Source organism: Sus scrofa, chromosome X, assembly GCF_000003025.6.
Source record: "Sus scrofa isolate TJ Tabasco breed Duroc chromosome X, Sscrofa11.1, whole genome shotgun sequence".
Lineage (NCBI taxonomy): Eukaryota > Metazoa > Chordata > Mammalia > Artiodactyla > Suidae > Sus > Sus scrofa.
The window spans coordinates 84994806-85011969 of record NC_010461.5 but is presented as its reverse complement, the minus strand read 5'-3'; the positions used below and the strand labels follow the sequence as shown (position 1 = coordinate 85011969).

At 43.7% G+C, this 17164-nt stretch overlaps 1 protein-coding gene across 1 annotated transcript; it reads left to right on the top strand.

The window, feature by feature from the left end:
* ESX1 (ESX homeobox 1) lies at positions 4413-16729 on the top strand. The gene is made up of 8 exons (XM_021079859.1): positions 4413-4499; positions 8948-9092; positions 9980-10144; positions 10462-10793; positions 10859-11105; positions 11298-11613; positions 12675-12720; positions 16180-16729. The coding sequence occupies exons 1-8, from the start codon at positions 4413-4415 to the stop codon at positions 16549-16551; spliced, it is 1710 nt and encodes a 569-aa protein (XP_020935518.1). The 3' UTR covers positions 16552-16729.

Below are 17164 nucleotides of genomic sequence, written 5' to 3'. Positions count from 1 at the left end.
AAAGTTATAAAGGAACTCTCTGTATTAAATATTTGACGACTTCTCCTGAGTCAAGCTATTTCAGAATTAAAAGTTATGCAAATTAATGCTACTACTATGACTAATAATGATTCTCCAATGACTCCCCATTGTTCTATCTCCACCTCTTTTTTTTTTTTGTCTTTTTGCTATTTTTTGGGCCGCTCCCGGGGCATATGGAGGTTCCCAGGCTAGGGGTTGAATCGGAGCTGTAGCTGCCAGCCTATGCTAGAGCCACAGCAACTCAGGATCGGAGCCAAGTCTGCGACCTACACCACAGCTCCCGGCAACACCAGGTCCTTAACCCACTGAGCAAGGCCAGGGATCGGACCCGCATCCTCATGGGTACTAGTCGGGTTCTTAACCCACTGAGCCACAACGGTAACTCTTCTCCACCTTTTATTAGCTGTGCAAACTTGGGCAACTCAAACTCTCTCATTATCATTTTTCTCATATATTATAAAGTGGAATTAATACTGCCATAAGAATTATGTAAACTGATGTTCATAAAAGTGCTCTTTAAATTAGGAAATTCTATCCAAATGTGAAGAACTATTATCACCTTTTAGCCCTGGCTCTCATGTCTCCCCTAGTTCATCTTCAGCCAAGTTGAACTTTAGCCAAACTCTTTCTGTGTCATCTTCATTTTCAGCTATCTGCCTAGACTTTCTCCCCCATCTCTGAACTCCACCCATTGAAACTCTTCCCACGAATAATTAATTCAAAAAAATCCACTGGTTATAAAATAGGGGGGAAAAGGAAAATCTTAAATGTTTAACATTTGAGAAAATGGCTAAGAAAATTGGTAATCTAGTATAGTGCCTGAAACCTATTCATTCATTCAACAAATATTTATTGAGTATCCAATACGTGTCAGACAATTATCTTGACCCTGAAATAAAAAGGTGTGTATGGTAAGCAATAAATATTGGTGGAATGATTGAGAGAACAGATGAATGAATAACAGATGATTTTTCTTGAAATTTAAAAAATTTTGAAGTGTAGGAAATATTGGTGATATAATGTTAGACAATTAAGATAAAATATCAGATAGTTAAATGGCATATAGAACTTGTAAAAAATATAGAAAAAAAGAAAATTGTTATGACCACCTCTGGATGATGAGTGAGGTCATGGGTGAGCTTATTTTATATTATTTTTGGTTTCTTTACATTTCCAAATTTATCATAGCAATCATTCACTACTTTTGTAATTAGAAAGAAAAAAGTATTTTTCCTGTTTCTTTATTAAAGTAGAATTGATTCACAGTGCTGTGCCAATTTCTACTGTACAGCAAAGTGACTCAATCATATATATATATGTATATAGTTTTTAATATACCTTCTTTTTTAATATTCTTTTCCATCATGGTCTATCCCAGGAGACTGGATATAGTTCCTTGTGTTACACAGTAGAACCTTATTGCTTATCCATTCTAAATGTAATAGTTTGCATCTACTAACCCCAAACTTCCAGTCCATTCCACTCCCTCCCCTTCCCCCTTGACAACCACAAGTCTGTTCTCCATGCCTGTGAGTCTGTTTCTGTTCTGTGGAAAGTTTAGATTCCACATATAAGTGATATCACATGGTATTTGTCTTTCTCTTTCTGACTTACTTCACTTAGTATGAGAATCTCAAGTTGCATCCATGTTGTTGCAAATGGCATCATTTTCTTCTTTTTATGGCTGAGTAGTATTCCATTGTGTTTATATACCACATCTTCTTAATCCATTAATCTGTCAATGGACATTTAGGTTGTTTCCATGTCTTGGCTATTGTGAATAGTGCTGCAATGAACATAGGGGTGCATGTAGAAAATAATGTTTATTTTGAAAAAAAAAAGAACTCCCAGTGTTCTCTTGTGGCACCATGGGTTAAGGATCTGGCATTGTCACTGCTGTGTCTTGGGTCACTGCTATGGTGTCGATTTGATCCCTCGCCCGGCAACTTCCACATGCTGCAGACATGGTCAAAACAAAAAACAAAAACCTCCTAACCACATTTCAAGATTCATCTCCAATTTCACTTCTTCCATGTGTCCAGATTTGGACTGGACATAAACTCTCCCTCCTTTGAACTACCATAAGCTTGCTTTGCTCCTCTCTTGTGGCACATGCCTTGTTCAGCTTTATATTATTATATTAAAATCTCTTAGATATTTTCTTTCTCTCCTGGCCTTGCTCACCTCTGAGGTTCTTGTATACAGTACTTGGATACAGAGTCGGAATACACACACACAGAGAGAGAGAGAGAGAGAGAGAGAGAGAGATGAGGAAGGAAAAGGAGGCTAATAGTTAAGAAGGATAAAGGGACAGGACAGCAGAGCCTTCTCAAAACAGGCAGGAATTCCACAGGCCTCCCTAGACAGCGCTTCAGAGAGGAGAGTGTGATGCTGACTGGTTTCTCAAACCACACCTAAGACCATCATGTAAATCCTGGCCCTTTCCTAGGAAGAACTTTGCCACTTCAGGGTTTGTCTCTTGGGAATGTCCGATGAGCTGGGAGGAAAATGAGAGGATGGAGGCAACACTGGACAGGCTCAGTTAGTAAAAGTCTGCAGAGTCTGGGCCTTGGGTAAGTCAGGCCACCCCATTCAGATTCTCCATATTTGCCAGCCAATTAACAAATCCTTACTGAATGCCTACTGTGAACTCAGCATTCTTTGGGGAACACTAAGAAATCTGTGAAGTGTAAGGAGTTCACAATCTGATTGAAAAATTGAAACACATATCCATATCCATATACACCAACACATTCATGCATTCACACCTGCAGACATTTAAAGGTAACTCACACTCAGGTGATGTGTGATAAGAATAGTTCAGACAGCGAGTGCTGTAAAAGCTCAGAAGACAGTAAGAGTACTCTGGGCTGGAAAGGATGGGAAGACTTCCTCTAAGAGGTGGGAATTGAGGAGTTCCCTGGTGGCCTAGCAGTTAAGGATGCAGCATGGTCCCTGATGTAGCATGGGTTCAGTTCCTGGCCTGGGAACTTCCACATGCCACAGGCATGCCCAAAAATAAAAAAGAGGTGGGGAATGAGCTAGAACTTGAAATAGCTGAAATCCAGTGGTAGTGAGCATATGATATTTTTCTGTATCATAAAATAGACTGAAAGCAAATTAAGGATCAAAGTCATGAAAAGTTTCCCTCTGATGGACCACTATGCAACCATATAGAGCAGGCCTTTGGAGGTTTGAGCCCAGGCTGGCCTAGGCAGTGTAAAGAAATCCTTAGCTGTGGTGTCCCATCAATGATCAATGCTTATAGCCAGTCATTACATATATATAACTGAGTCACTTTACTGTACAGCAGAATTTAACACAACATTGTAAATCAACTATACTTCAATAAAATAAAATAAAGGCCTACTAAGGTTAAAAAAATAAAACAGCAGTCATTCTACAAGCTTTCTGGGAACATAGGCCAAAGAACTTGGGCAGAAATTAAAGAAATATCATGGAATTTTATCCTGCACTCCTGGTTACAACCAAAAGGCCCAGCCTCTGGACTAGAATTTCATGTGCAAAGGATTCCATTCCATTGAACAAAACTGAAGAGTACATGGTGTTCCGAGACAGGATAGGAAATGTAAAAAATCAATCACTTTTATTGCCACATAAAATTACCAGTAATAGCAGACATCTCCAGGCCATTTTTCCTTTCCTCCTGTCCTTTCTAAAAGCTAGGACTACATATGCAAATAGCCTCAATGAGTTTTCCTCTCACTTTGTCCGTGTACACACAGTCTCAAGAATCTGAAGGAATTACAGAGAATGGTGGTTTTCTTAAATGTAGGTATGAGAAGCTTGCATACACCTAATATCTCTAAGAAATCATGCCTATTCTTTTTTTTTTTTAAGCCAAAGTTTTGGCTTCTGACTTGAATGAATAACCTATTTATGATATATAATAAAAATTGACATCAGATCATTGGAATTTCAGAATTTCATCAAAAGCCACCCCACTTTTCCTGTCAGTCTTTCTGTGGCGGATTATCAAGGTGCACTGTAGAAACTTCTGGTCAAGGACTGAAAACATTTCAAATCCCTACCTAGAGACCCCTTGTAGAGAGAAGTAAGAAGGAGAACTATACACTGCTATGAATAGGCTCCTGTAGGCCTTAAGGAACAGAAAATCCCTCCACCTACTCTCACTGCTGGCCGCAGGCAGAACAAGGGACCCCCAGTTGCAGCAGAAACGTAATCTATGAATATGAAACTTCCATAATACTATTGTTCTCCTGAACGCAAGGGTCCTTAAAACTCATCCAGAGATTGCCTCGGTTTACAGACCAGAACAAACACTTCTGATCTTTATTTAAGGGTCATTAGTTCCTTCACAAAGGGATTTTTGCCTGGCAGAAGGACTTGCATGAGTAGAGTGGTTTAACATGGAACTTGGTTTTCAGGAGCACATACCTTGTGTCAGACATGCTAAACCTGCATCAGCCAGTCGGCCTTCAGCAAAGGGAGGGCAGGTGAGTGTGCCATCTTGGTGTGGTCATGCCAAAGCCACACCTAGGTCACCCCAAGCCTTTGTATGGGGACATGAGCTCCATATTATCCTGACATTTAGCTTGTGGAGGCTAATGCCTAATGCCTCCAGCTAAGAGAAATAAAATACTGATTCATGCTACAACATGAACTTAACATTATACCAAGTGAAAGACACAAAAGGCAACATATTGTATGATTCCATTTACATGACTTGTCCAGAATAGGCAAATAGAGAGAGACAGAAAGTAGATTCGTGGTTGCCAAGAGCTGGGGAAGGTGGAAACGGGGAGTGAGTGCGTAATGGGTACAAGTAACCTTTTTGAGTGATGAAAATGTTCTAGAACTAGATAGTGGTGATTGCACAGGATTATGGCTGTACTAAATGCCACTGAACTGTACACTCTTAAGATGGCTAGGATAGTAAATTTCACATCAAGTATATTTTACCATGACTTTAAAAAGGAAAAATAACATCCTTTTTTTAGTTCCATTTCTAGCAATTCTATTTGTTTTCTTTCTGATATTTATTTCTATCTCCCCTGTGTTTTGTTTATAGCCGCTCATTTATTTAAACATGTTAAACAGATTTTTAAATAGTTTGCTTCTGGTAGGAAATCTTTGGAGATCTATATCTTTGATTATTGTTTGTGCTGATGGTGGCTTTTTAAAATATTGTCTGCCTGTTTGATTGGGCTTTATCTGTGAGAATCTTGTTCAAGTCTCCATTGGGATAAACTCTTTCAGAAAGGACAAGATTTGTTTCTGCCACATGTCTGGGTTTGCCGCTAAAAATGAATTGGGCTATGCTGATAGTATTCCTCTGAATGCCAGAACAACATGAGGGTAGGCTTGTGATTGCAAACATCAAAGGGCCCTAATAAGAAAGTGAAAAGAAAGTTTATGGAATGGAAAAAAATGTTTGCAAATCCTAAAGAGTCTAGTATCCATATATATAAAGAACTCTTGCAACTCTACAACAAAAAGACAAACACCTAGTTAAAAAATAGGCCAAAGATATGAATAGCCATTTCTCCAGAGAAGATACACAAATGACCAATAAACACATGAAAATATGCTCAACATCCTTAATCATTAGAAAAATGTAAATCAAAACCACAATGATACCACTTCACACCCACTACGATGGCTGTAATTTTTTAAAACCCTGAAAATAACAAGGGTTGGCAAGGATGTAGATAAATTGGAACCCTCGTGCATTGCTGGTAGGAATATAAAATAGTGCAGCTTCTGTGGAAAAGTTTGGTGGTGCCTTGAAAAGTTAAACATATGACCCAGTAGCCCCATTCCTAAATATATGTATTATTATTACTTGCTTTTTAGGGCTTTGGCATATGGAGGTTCCCAGGCTAGGGATCACATTGGAGCTACAGCTGCTGGCCTACAGCACAGCCACAGCAACACAAGATCCAAGCCTCATCTGGGACCTATAACACAGCTTACGGCAACATCGGATCCTTAACCCACTGAATGAGGCTAGGGATTGAACTCACAACCTCATGTTTACCAGTTGGATTCTTTTCCGCTGTGCCACAAGAATTCCTCCACTCCTAAATATATATACCAAAGAACTGAAAACAGATATTCAGGAGTTCCTTTCCTGACGCAGCAGAAACAAATCCGACTAGTGTCGATGAGGATGCAGGTTCGATCCCTGGCCTTGCTCAGTGGGTTAAGGATCCGACGTTGCCATGAGTTGTGGCGTGGGTCTCGGACGCCACTCGGATCCCCCGTTGCTGTGGCTGTGGCATAGGCTGGCAGCTGTAGCTCTGATTCGACCCCTAGCCTGCAAACTTCCATGTACCATGGGTGCAGCCCTAAAAAGCAAAAAATAAAAATAAAATAAAACAGATATTCAAACAAAATTTGTTCGTGAATATTCATAGCAATCAAAGCAGCCAAAAGGTGGAAACAACTCAAATGTACCTCAAGTGATGCAAATAGATAAACAAAATGTGGTCTATCTGTACAATGGAATACTATTCAGTCATAAAAATGAATGAGGTACTGATACATGGCATAACATATATAACCTCAAAAGGAAGATGCTAAGTGAAAGAAATCAGACACAAATGATCACATATTATAAGATCGCATTTGCATGCTATATCCAAAGCAGGAAAATCCATAGTATTTCATTTGAAAGTACATTAGTGTTTACCAGGGGCTGCAAGGGAGGACAGGGAAATGACTGCTAATGGGTATGGACTTTATAGGATGATGAAAATGTTCTTGAATTAGATAATAGCAATGGTTGCATGACATTGTGAATATACTAGAAACGACTGAATAGTATATTTAATTCTCCTAAAAAGTCATAACCTCGAAGTTTCCATGGTGGCTCAGAGGTAATGCACCCAACTAGTATCCATGAGGACTTGGTTTCAATCCCTGGCCTTGCTCAGTGGATTAAGGATCTGGCATTGCCGTGAGCTATGGTGTAGGTCATAGACGTGGCTCTTGGATCTGGTGTTGCTGTGGCTGTGGCGTAGGCCGGCAACTGCAGCTCCGATTTGACCTCTAGCCTGGGAACTTCCATATGCCGTGGGTGTGGTCCTAAAAAGACAAAAAAAGAATCATAACCTCAACAATTACTAAGAATGTTCTCTCTACAAAGCATCATTCTAAAAAGGTTCAAATCCAGGATCCAGCACTTCCTAGCTGGGTGCCTTTAGGCAAGTTACTTAACCTCTCTGTGATTCGACAACACCACCTGTAAAATGAGGGCCATAGAAGTATGCACCTCTATAGGGTTATTATGAGGATTAAATGAGTTAATAGTGTAAAGCACTTGGAACATTGCTTGGCACATAGTAAAAACTAACCAAGAGTTAGATATAGGCATACTTCTTTTTATTGTGCTTTGCAGATATTGCATTTTTACAAATTGAAACGGCATTGTCAGATGATGGTTAGCAATTTTTTTAGCAATAAAGTGCTTTTATTTATTTATTTTTTTGCTGCACCCCTCAGCATGTAGAAATTCCCAGGCTAGGGAGCGAACCTATGCCTCAGCAGTGACCCAAGCCACTGCAGTGACAACGCCAGATCCTTAACCCACTGAGCCATAAGATCTCCCAGCAATAAAGAACTTTTAAATTAAGGTATATGCATTGTTTTTTTGACCCAGTGCTGTTGCACACTTAATAGACTACAATATAGTGTAAGCATAACTTTTATATGCACTGGGAAACAAACGAACAAAAAATCCATGACTTTATTTCGTTATCTACTTTATTGAAATATATGGGACTGAACCCACAGTGTCTCCGAGGTATGCCTGTGTTGTGATCATTTCAATTAATCCTCTCAACAACCCCATGAAGTAGGTACTATTAGTTATTCCCATTTTACAGATGAGAAAACTAAGCCACAAGCAGAATAAGCAGCTCTCCAGGTTGGCCAGCTAGCATTTGGCAGGCAAAGCTAGGATTCAGACACCAGCAGTCTTGCTTCAGGGTCCCTGCTCTCAACTGTTGCCATGCTCCACCTCAAATAAATCTGGTATATCAAGCCCTGAATTTCACAGCTATTTTTGCCTAGGATGAGATTCAATTTGGTCTTTAAGGTTTTCAAAGTGTGAATCAATTCAAGTAAACATGTTAAAAAAAAATATTACCCCGGCTGGTACCCAGATATGGCAAAATATTCAGGGGCACATGAATGACTGAGGCCTTTGGAATGGATTGGCAATGAGATCCTGCTGTGCAGCACTGGGAACTATGTCTAGTCACTTATGACGGAGCATGATAATGTGAGAAAAAAGAATGTATACATGTATGTGTAACTGGGTCACCATGCTGTACAGTAGGAAAAAAAAATGTATTGGGGAAATTTAAAAAAAAAGAAAAAAAAGAAAACACCGGAGTAAACCGTAGAAATCTAAGATATGACAGAACTACCGGAGCTGTTACCAATGTACTAGGTAGGCTACTGTACACCAGAAGTAAAATCTGTATGTATCTCGCTCCAGGCCGTAACTGTTCACCAGGTATCTAGCAAAAGAGGGGGAGGCTTGCAGAACTCAGGGAAAGCCAGCTTGCCGAGGATACATCTTGATTAATGTCAGAGAGAGGTTGTGGGGGTGCCATCCCTTGACATCTATTTGAAAATGAATTGATCCAGCAGCCATCTATTACCTGGCTTCCTACCCGCCAGCCCCCTGAGGGAACATGAAGCACTGGAGATCACAGTGCCCAAAAATATTTTCATTTCTTTTGAAATTAAAAGAAAAAAAATAATATGATCCAGCCCCAATTAGATTCATCTTGATACCAACAGTTATAAAACATAATTTTACAAAAATTTATGAAGGGACCCAAGAAGGCAAAATGCCCAGGGCCCACAACTCTCCTAATGTGGCCTTAACACTAGGACGGGTCTCAGGACCTCTCCCTCCTGTGTCTTCAAGGAACCAGCTCAGCAGCCAGTGCAGGTAGCAACTGCTCCTCTCAGCATCCCCTCAGAGTTGAGCAAAACTGTAGAGACCACGTTTGAAAAATCCAACAGTCTTGGATCTCAAATCTCTGGCTTAGTGAGACTCAGCCGGGGCCTTGGTGCAAGGGGAAAGAGGCCTGGACCAGCACAAAAGAAGGAGACCCCTGGCACTCAGGATTTTTAAAGACTGCCCAAAAGCCGGCTGCCGCAAAATACCTTACCCCTCCACCACTCCTGCCTGGAATCGCACTCCCCCCCCCCTTTTTTTTTTTTTTTTTTTTTTTTTTTTTTGCTGTTTAAGGCCTCACCAGGGGCATATGGAGGTTCCCAAGCTAGGGGTCTAATCAGAGTTACAGCTGCCAGCCTACACCACAGCCACCCGGGATCCCAGCAGCGTCTGGGATCTACACCACAGCTCACAGCCACACCAGATCCTTAATCCACTGAGCAAGGCCAGGGATCAAACCTGCAACCTCATGGTCTTAGTCGGATTCGTTTCTGCTGTGCCACAACAGGAACTCCAAACTGCACCATTTTCATTTATTTACTCCTTTGAAATAAGATGGCAAGCATACAACAAGAAGTGCACAGATTTTGCAGCCAAACTCGCTCGTATGCCCACGGTCAAGTTGCCTGTCTTCCTTGGGGCTCAGTTTTCTGTGTAAAAAAAATAGGGAAGTAATAATGGTGGTTGTAAAAGCAGGATAAGTTATGCCCAGTGTCAAGCAGAGGTCTCATTTTTAAAGTGATTCTTATACTAGGAAGGACGTTAAAACATCCTGGAACGCCTGTAAACCCCTCTTGGAGGAAGAACAAGAGTCTTCCTTCGTGGCCTCGCCCTTTTATTATTATTATTATTACTATTATTATTCTTATTTGACACATTGGTGAGGGAAATTCTATAAAAATGGAGGGAAAAGAGAGGAAGCGGTAGTGGGTAAGGAGGGAACTCTTTCCGGGTCTAGAGTACCCGCCCGGGAGTAAGGCTCACTTTGGGCACCTGCAGAGCTGGTGCAGTTAAGAGGCGCAGCAACCGAGCACAGCAAATGCTGCTGCACGCGCCTGGAGCTGAAGGAAGGGGCCCGTGCAGCACTGGCATCCTTGGATGCACAAAGCACTTGGCAGGTTTCTGCACTTGCAACTCTGACATGCGTTCATTCTCAAGAGGCACGTGGGGTTTCTTGCAGCATGCATCCGGACTCCTCTGCAAACCCAGTCGCAAACTCCAGTTCCCGGGATGCACGGTGGGATCTGATTTCAAAACACCCCGTGCTAACAGTCTCCGAGGCAATACTTTCATCGTAATCACTAGCGGATTTTGCGCGCGAATGGAACAAAATCCCACAGTCTATCCATTCCACCAAATTCTAGGAAGGGAGAGCCTTGCTCAGAGCCCAAAGCACAACAAACTAACTCTGCTTTGTCGTGCACGGTTGGTTGGGGGCTCGGCGCTTGCCCCAGTGTTATCTCTCTGCCTTTTCCTCTAAGGAAGCGAGGAACACGGCGACATTGGCGGACCGCGGAACATCGAGGGTTGGGCGGAGGAACATTGCCCAAGCACTTCTCCACGAGCTCCAGGATTTAGTGTGAAGTCTTGCCCCCTCCCCCACCCCAAAATAGCTTTCACAATCCAGCACAGCCCCTTGCTCCAATCAGACACTTCGTCCAAGTTGGAAGCAGTTAAACTACAAGTTGGAGTCACCGTTCCCCAGACAAGCGAGCACACTACCAGCACCAGTCTCAAACACACTCGCCCTATTTTATTTACACGCCCTGGCCGCGAGCGCGCCCCCACCAACTCCCACCGACCTCAATTGGAGGCAATGTGAACGCTAGTAGAGGGCGTCTAACAGACGCGAATGCGTAAACTTTGAACCTGCGGAAGGCAACCAACCCCGTATATAAGGCGCGCGAGCCTCCGAATACACGCCAGAAGAGGTTCCGGCTCCAGAAAAGCACCCCTCGTGGGCGCTGGTCCCAGCCAAAGGCCGGATCCCGGGATCGCCAAGACCCCGGGACAGAGTCTGCAGAAGCGCGACGTTTCATTGACAGCAGTCAGGGCATGGAGCACAGCCACCGCGGCACTGGCTACCACAGCCTGGGAGTCGACGAGGACAGAGAAGAACTGCATGGTCAGTGCCTAGACGGGGACAGGTGCTCTGGCAAATTCCAGAAAAAGAAATTTCCCTGGGAAGGGCGGGTGGACGGGACACTACACGCTTGTCGCAGCCCCGCCTCCAACACGGCCCCTGGCCCCCTCCAGCCCATGCACCGTGGGCTCCACCGCCCCGGTCTCTCTCCCTTTTGCTTTCCCCTTTTCCCAGATTTGAAGGCTACCATGACCGCGAAGGTTGTAAGCAGGGAAGAGGGGGGTACCGAACCTGAGCCCGGAGCAGCAGCAGCCGCAGACTACCTCGGCGCGGCAGAGCCCAACCTCCTGGACGACGAAAACCGTGAGGACGTCGGCCGGCTCGAGCCCCCGCAGCAGCTGCAGCTGGAGGAGCCAGCTCCCCCGGCCGCTGAGGGGCCACAGATCGTGGCGAGAAGGCGGCGCCGCTACCGTACTGTGTTCACCGAGTTGCAGCTACAGGAGCTGGAGATCGTCTTCCACCGCACTCAATACCCCGACGTGTTCGCGCGGTAAGCGGCGGGCTCCGGAGGCTCCCAGTTCTCCAGGGGCCCGTGCTTATCCCGAGGCTCTATCCCAGGATCCTCCCCCTCCTTTCCTGGCCAAAAGCCTCTTAGAAGGCTCGTGGGCGCCGTGGGCGCCGGGTCCGCCCCAGCTCTCTGGGGTTGGGGCACTGCGTACAGAGCTTGTGAGGGTGCAGGACAGGAGCGGGACTAGGGTGGAGCGAGCCAGGCGGGGCTTTAAAAGCCTGCTTTAAATGAAAATTTTGGTAATGTGTTCATTGTGGGGGGTTTGCATTCATTTTTTAATATTTTGACTATTGCATTGAAATATTCATCGTGATTACTCAGCTATTTTGCGCACGAGGCGAGCGCCACCCTAGTCTCGGTCCTGCCACGTGGAGCGCTGTTTCCAAGAGGCAGAGTTTTGGCCATTAAAATGCCAGCGACTCTTTCCCACCTCTCACCTTCCCTGAAACCCTTGGGATCCACAGCTTGCTAGGGAACGAAGGAATAGGCCTGTTCTGGCCCGGTAGGAATGGGGGAGCAGGACGAATCGGTGTGAGGTTTAGGGGCGCCCTTTCTGGTTCCGCTGTATTTAGCCTTCGCCCGCCAAAGAGCAGAAAAAATTTCCCTTGAGCACTTGGCCGACGTGGTTTTGGAGTGTCTCCTAGAGCATTCGCTTCTCCTTTTACAATGAATAGAAATACTCTGATTCAAAACACAGCTTTTTTTTTTTTTTTTGGACGTTTTATTTATTTTTACAGAGGGATCTCCCAGGAAAAGATTTCCAGGGTAGTTCTCTGCTGTTCTACAAACGGGAAAATTGATTGAGTCATACATATCCGACTAACAGACACACTCTCAGGAATTTAAATATATATATTCGCTTTTTATATCTTACCTAAGAGATAAGTTGTTCATGAGAAAACCCTCCCTAAAGCAAACCTCAAGCTATGTTAGAGCGAACTACACTGGGAGCAGGGCGGGGGAATAAACATATAAATGATATGTTTTATACAAAATTCCAAATACTGAACATTTGCACTTCCCTCCCCCCCAACCCCCCTTAGAGAGGAGATTGCAGGTCGCCTGAATTTGACTGAAGCCAGAGTGCAGGTCAGTAAATCTTCATAAAGCGGTTGGCAGAGCAGCCATTCTAAAACATGCTTTAGGTTTTGTCCAGGAAATTCTCAAGTTGGAGCGTTCTGTTTGTTGTCTTTTCCATGTTTAGCAAGTAAGTTTTGAATATCGGACTCTTTAAGGGTGTAAAATGGAACAAGTAAGCGCAAGCTTATGCAAATTGCCGGTTACCAGAGGGAATATGATTTCTTAAAGGAAAAAAAATAAAGTACACACCTCTCTCCTCTCCTCCCCTCCCCTCTTCTCTTCTCTCTCTCTCTACCCTCTCCCTCTTTCTCTCTCTCTCCTCTCTCTCTCCAGACACACACACATTTTTTTCAATAAATGAAGTTCATCTCCTTCTAACACTGGCATCCTTTAAAAAGGATGTTAGTTGTTCCTAAAGGAATGTTTCTATGCGGAATCATTGGCTCAGTCCTACCTAGGAAGTATTTAAATCAATGCACTGAAGAGCTAGGTTATGAGAAGTTTCAACTATACTAAAATTATTTAAAATACCTAAAACCAGGCATAAACTCTTGGCTGAATGAGAACTTTTAAATATTTCGAATTTGGGGTATTTGGGAAGATATTAATTACTCATATACTCTATTCAAACATAGAACCTAGTACATGAGTAATTAATACATGTTTAGTTAAACTGAGACTGATGCAGGGGGGCGGGGGCAGTGGTGGCTTAAAAACCTAAATCCAGTTGCCTAATCCAGCCACTGTTTTTAAATGTTTGTAAAGCAGTGTAGAGAGTGGCAGCCTTAAATTTTGTTTTTTTGAAAGACTTTGATGTCAGTCTGAAAACAGCTAAAATACTGCATTTATGGTGGTGATGGGGAAAAATTTGCGAGCTTTGGAAAAATTATCCTTAAAAAAGTAAATCCAAAAAGAGAAAGAACAATTTTGAATAAAGTCCCACTGACCTAAGAAGGAGTGAAAGGTTAGAGAAGAATTGTATCCATTCAAGTATATGCATTGCAGGTGCCATACAAATTCAACTTTATGAAACTACCAAATGCATAAGTGAATATTCTCTTGAAGATTGTTTAACATTGTTTAACATCTAATATTTTTCTCTTGTCCTTTTTGGTGGTAATATTCTGAAACGGTGAGTTTTCTGGAATTCAGTTGCGAGGGTGCTCTCATTTCAGGCCACGTTCTCACCTGTGCTGATTTAAAATACTTTTTTCATTTATTCAGGCAGTGATTACAAATTTGTAGCTCATGGGATCAAAGAGTGACTATTTGAGGTCCTAGCACACCATAGTTACATGAAAGAAGTATTTGCCCCCTTTCAAAAAAAATGTGTACACACACACACACACACACACACACACACACACACACGTATATGAGATGGCTTAATGGTCTTGCCCCATAATACATGTGTGAATTCAGTGCTGGAAAAGATGTCGTGCCCATCTGTTGTTGGTGTGTGGAATAGCAGACCACCAGACACTGGCATCCTAATGTCACAGGCTGGACCAACAGTCAGGGCTGGTCTCAGGCCAAGTCCTCTACTTTGTCAGACAGACAAGGTGAACCCAGAGGAAAAGAAAAGGTTTGCTAGATTGATTTTCCCCCTCCTTGGGTTTACATAGTCTTAATGGATTTCTGAAAGGAAAATGAGCCAGAAAGCACAAATAAGCAATAAAGACAATGTTCTCATCTACTTCCAAACACTATAGCATAAATTTCCCCAAGAAACTTAATAGATGATTCCTCTATCCATCTTTGGCATAGATGGATAGTAGATGTGTTTTATGAAACCTGTATTGGAAGTCCAGACCTAATACTGACCCATACCAAAATGTGCCATATGTGGGTTTGGGTTATGTTTAGGGAGGTTAAACCACAGGTACATATGAATCCCTCCAAAATGAGCTCTATTACAATAGCCTTCTTCCAATTATGTACCCATGCAGTAGAAGGACACCAAATCCTAAGGTGGGATAGAGAAAAGGTGGCTTCGGGTAGGCAGAGAGAAGATGCCTTTGTCTCACTTTAAACATGCAGTTTGGGAAAGTCCAAAAGGATTAAATACAATGTAAAGCCCATAAACTAGTATGTTAAGAGCACACTGAAGTCTAACTGGCAGCTTTTTAGTTTTTTGCTTGCTAATAGTTGGCAAGCCTTTAGGGAGGAGCCTCTTCTGTGACCCCTGACCCCACAGGATTGAACATAATTGGACCTTCACGCTTTAGGAATAATTGATGGCATTGGAGTCTGGATAAGGAGTGGAGCTGGCAGGGTCTAGGGTGCCCTATCACTCTAGGTAGTGGTGGCTCCTTTCCAGGATCCTGAAACTGAAACTAGAGTCAAATGAGCTGACCTTGTCCTGAGCCCAAGAACATTTGAAGGGCAGGGCAGGTTGAAGCATGCAAAATTGACATTATCTGGGGGAAAGGATTTGGGGTTTAGTGAATTTGGATTTAGTTAAGCTAAACCTTCCTTAACGCTCATGGCTAAAATATCAAGGCAGTGCCTGGGGCTTCAGTAATCCTCATGTCGCAGTGAGTCAAGCCACAAAGTCCCCTATGATCGGGCCTCCCTTGACTTACCACCTGTTAAAAGTCTTGGGAGGTTTCAGAGAAAGAATGATCCGTTAAGCATCATTGAAAGAAACCTTCTGTCTTAAAGGTGCAACATGCCCCTATGGATTAGTCACTTCAAGTGGAAGATGGACTTTTCCAAGAGGCGATGGTTGCCCTCAGTGTGACTTCAATGGGGCCCACCTTTATCCCGTGCTCAGCTTCCCCCACAACCAGGATGACACTATCCCTGGTGAGAAGGGGGTGGAGGCAGCTGGACTGCTAATGGTCCAATGTTTCTTTCTTTCTTTTTTTTTTTTTTTTTTTTTTTTACCTGCAGCATATGAAGGTTCCCAGGCTAGGGGTCCAATCGGAGCTACAGCTGCCTGCCTACACCACAGCCACAGCAACATCAGTCTGAGCCGCATCTGCGACCTACACCAGAGCTCACAGCAATGCCAGATCCTTAACCCACTGAGCAAGGCCAGGGATCAAACCCGTGTCCTCATGGATACTAGTCAGATTCGTTTCCACTGCGCCACGACAGGAACTCCCAGTCCAACATTTATTTATCCCTGTTCCCAGGCGTGGGCATTAACTGCAAGGACCCAGTGCCATTCATCAGTTAGACCCGCATCCAGGACTTGGCAAAAAAAAAAAAAAAACATTAAGGAATACAAAAAAAAGGGGGCGGGACAAATCATTGTGCCAAAGTCTAGACTAGGCTTGGCTCACTAAGGATTAGTTGAGGGAGGAGATGTGCTGTTTACTTTCCTAAGATATTTTAGCAATAAGGAAACAGCTTCTCCTGCTGCAGTTTACAGTCTCAGTGGCAGACTTGCATGTTGTGTGTTCTCTTATGACATTCGCTGTGTAATATATGAAACCAATGTCTTTTTTCCTATGATTGTAGGTCTGGTTTCAGAACAGAAGGGCCAAGTGGAGAAGGCACCGTAGGGCACTCATGTTTGGAAATCTGGCCCCCGTTGCCTTGGGCCCCCCTGTGGGGATAATCTTTGAAGGGCCCTATCATGCCCTCCCTCTCCTAGAGCCTGCCTGGGGATGCATTCCTGTGGTGCCACAGCCAGTCATGCCACCCAGGCCCCTCCAGCCACTTGTGCTACCTGAGCCACGACCTCTGCCACTCAGGCCACAGCCTCTGCCACCCAGGCCACCCATGATGCCTGTGCCACCCCCACCACCTGTGCCTCCCTTTGCTCTGGCCCCTGTAGGTGTGGCGTGGGCCCCTGTCATCAACGGTCATTACGCAGGTCCCATTTTCTGAACACAGTGTGCATGGCATTTTTTCCCCACGTATCTTTCTGCCAGATATAAAATTGTGCACAGCACATCAAAGGAATTCATCCAAAACCTGTTAAATGAATTGAGTAAATGAACAAAATCAGCTCCTGTTGTTTGGGGAGGGCACATTGTAGTTTAAATAAAGACGCAAATTGACAACATATTGATTGGAGGTGTCCGATGGGATAAGTAGGGTATGCATGGGAATGGCTAAAGCAATGCAATTCAAACAGAATGTCGAACAAGCTTCCTTTCAGAATGTAATAGCTCTGAGTCACCGTAACAGGCCATGCACACAGTCCTCCAGGTGCCTGTGGTGGGTTGACGCTGACCACAGATTCTCCTCCCACCACCCTCATCTATACCCTGCCCTTTGGGGAGCACATGCATGGGTGGGATGGGAGGGGGTGGGTCTAAAGTGAGTGAGAGGACTGTATTTCCAGGTAGGGACATGAGGTCTTCAAGGAGCTCAACAGCCACGGACTCTTAAGGGAACCTTCCTAAGAGGCTGCTCACGGTTGCAAGGGAAGGTGGCAGCCAAATAGCCATTTCTATTCACTGCCTCCCATTTGGTGGAGGTTATGGGGAATAGGAAC

Excerpts from the sequence above, each read along its gene's own strand:
- ESX1 (XM_021079859.1), top strand. The coding sequence starts at position 4,413 with ATGGAACTTGGTTTTCAGGAGCACATACCTTGTGTCAGACATGCTAAA. Across the intron at positions 11,614-12,674 it reads TACCCCGACGTGTTCGCGCG|AGAGGAGATTGCAGGTCGCC; the intron begins GTAAGCGGCGGG and ends AACCCCCCTTAG. Across the intron at positions 12,721-16,179 it reads TGACTGAAGCCAGAGTGCAG|GTCTGGTTTCAGAACAGAAG; the intron begins GTCAGTAAATCT and ends CTATGATTGTAG.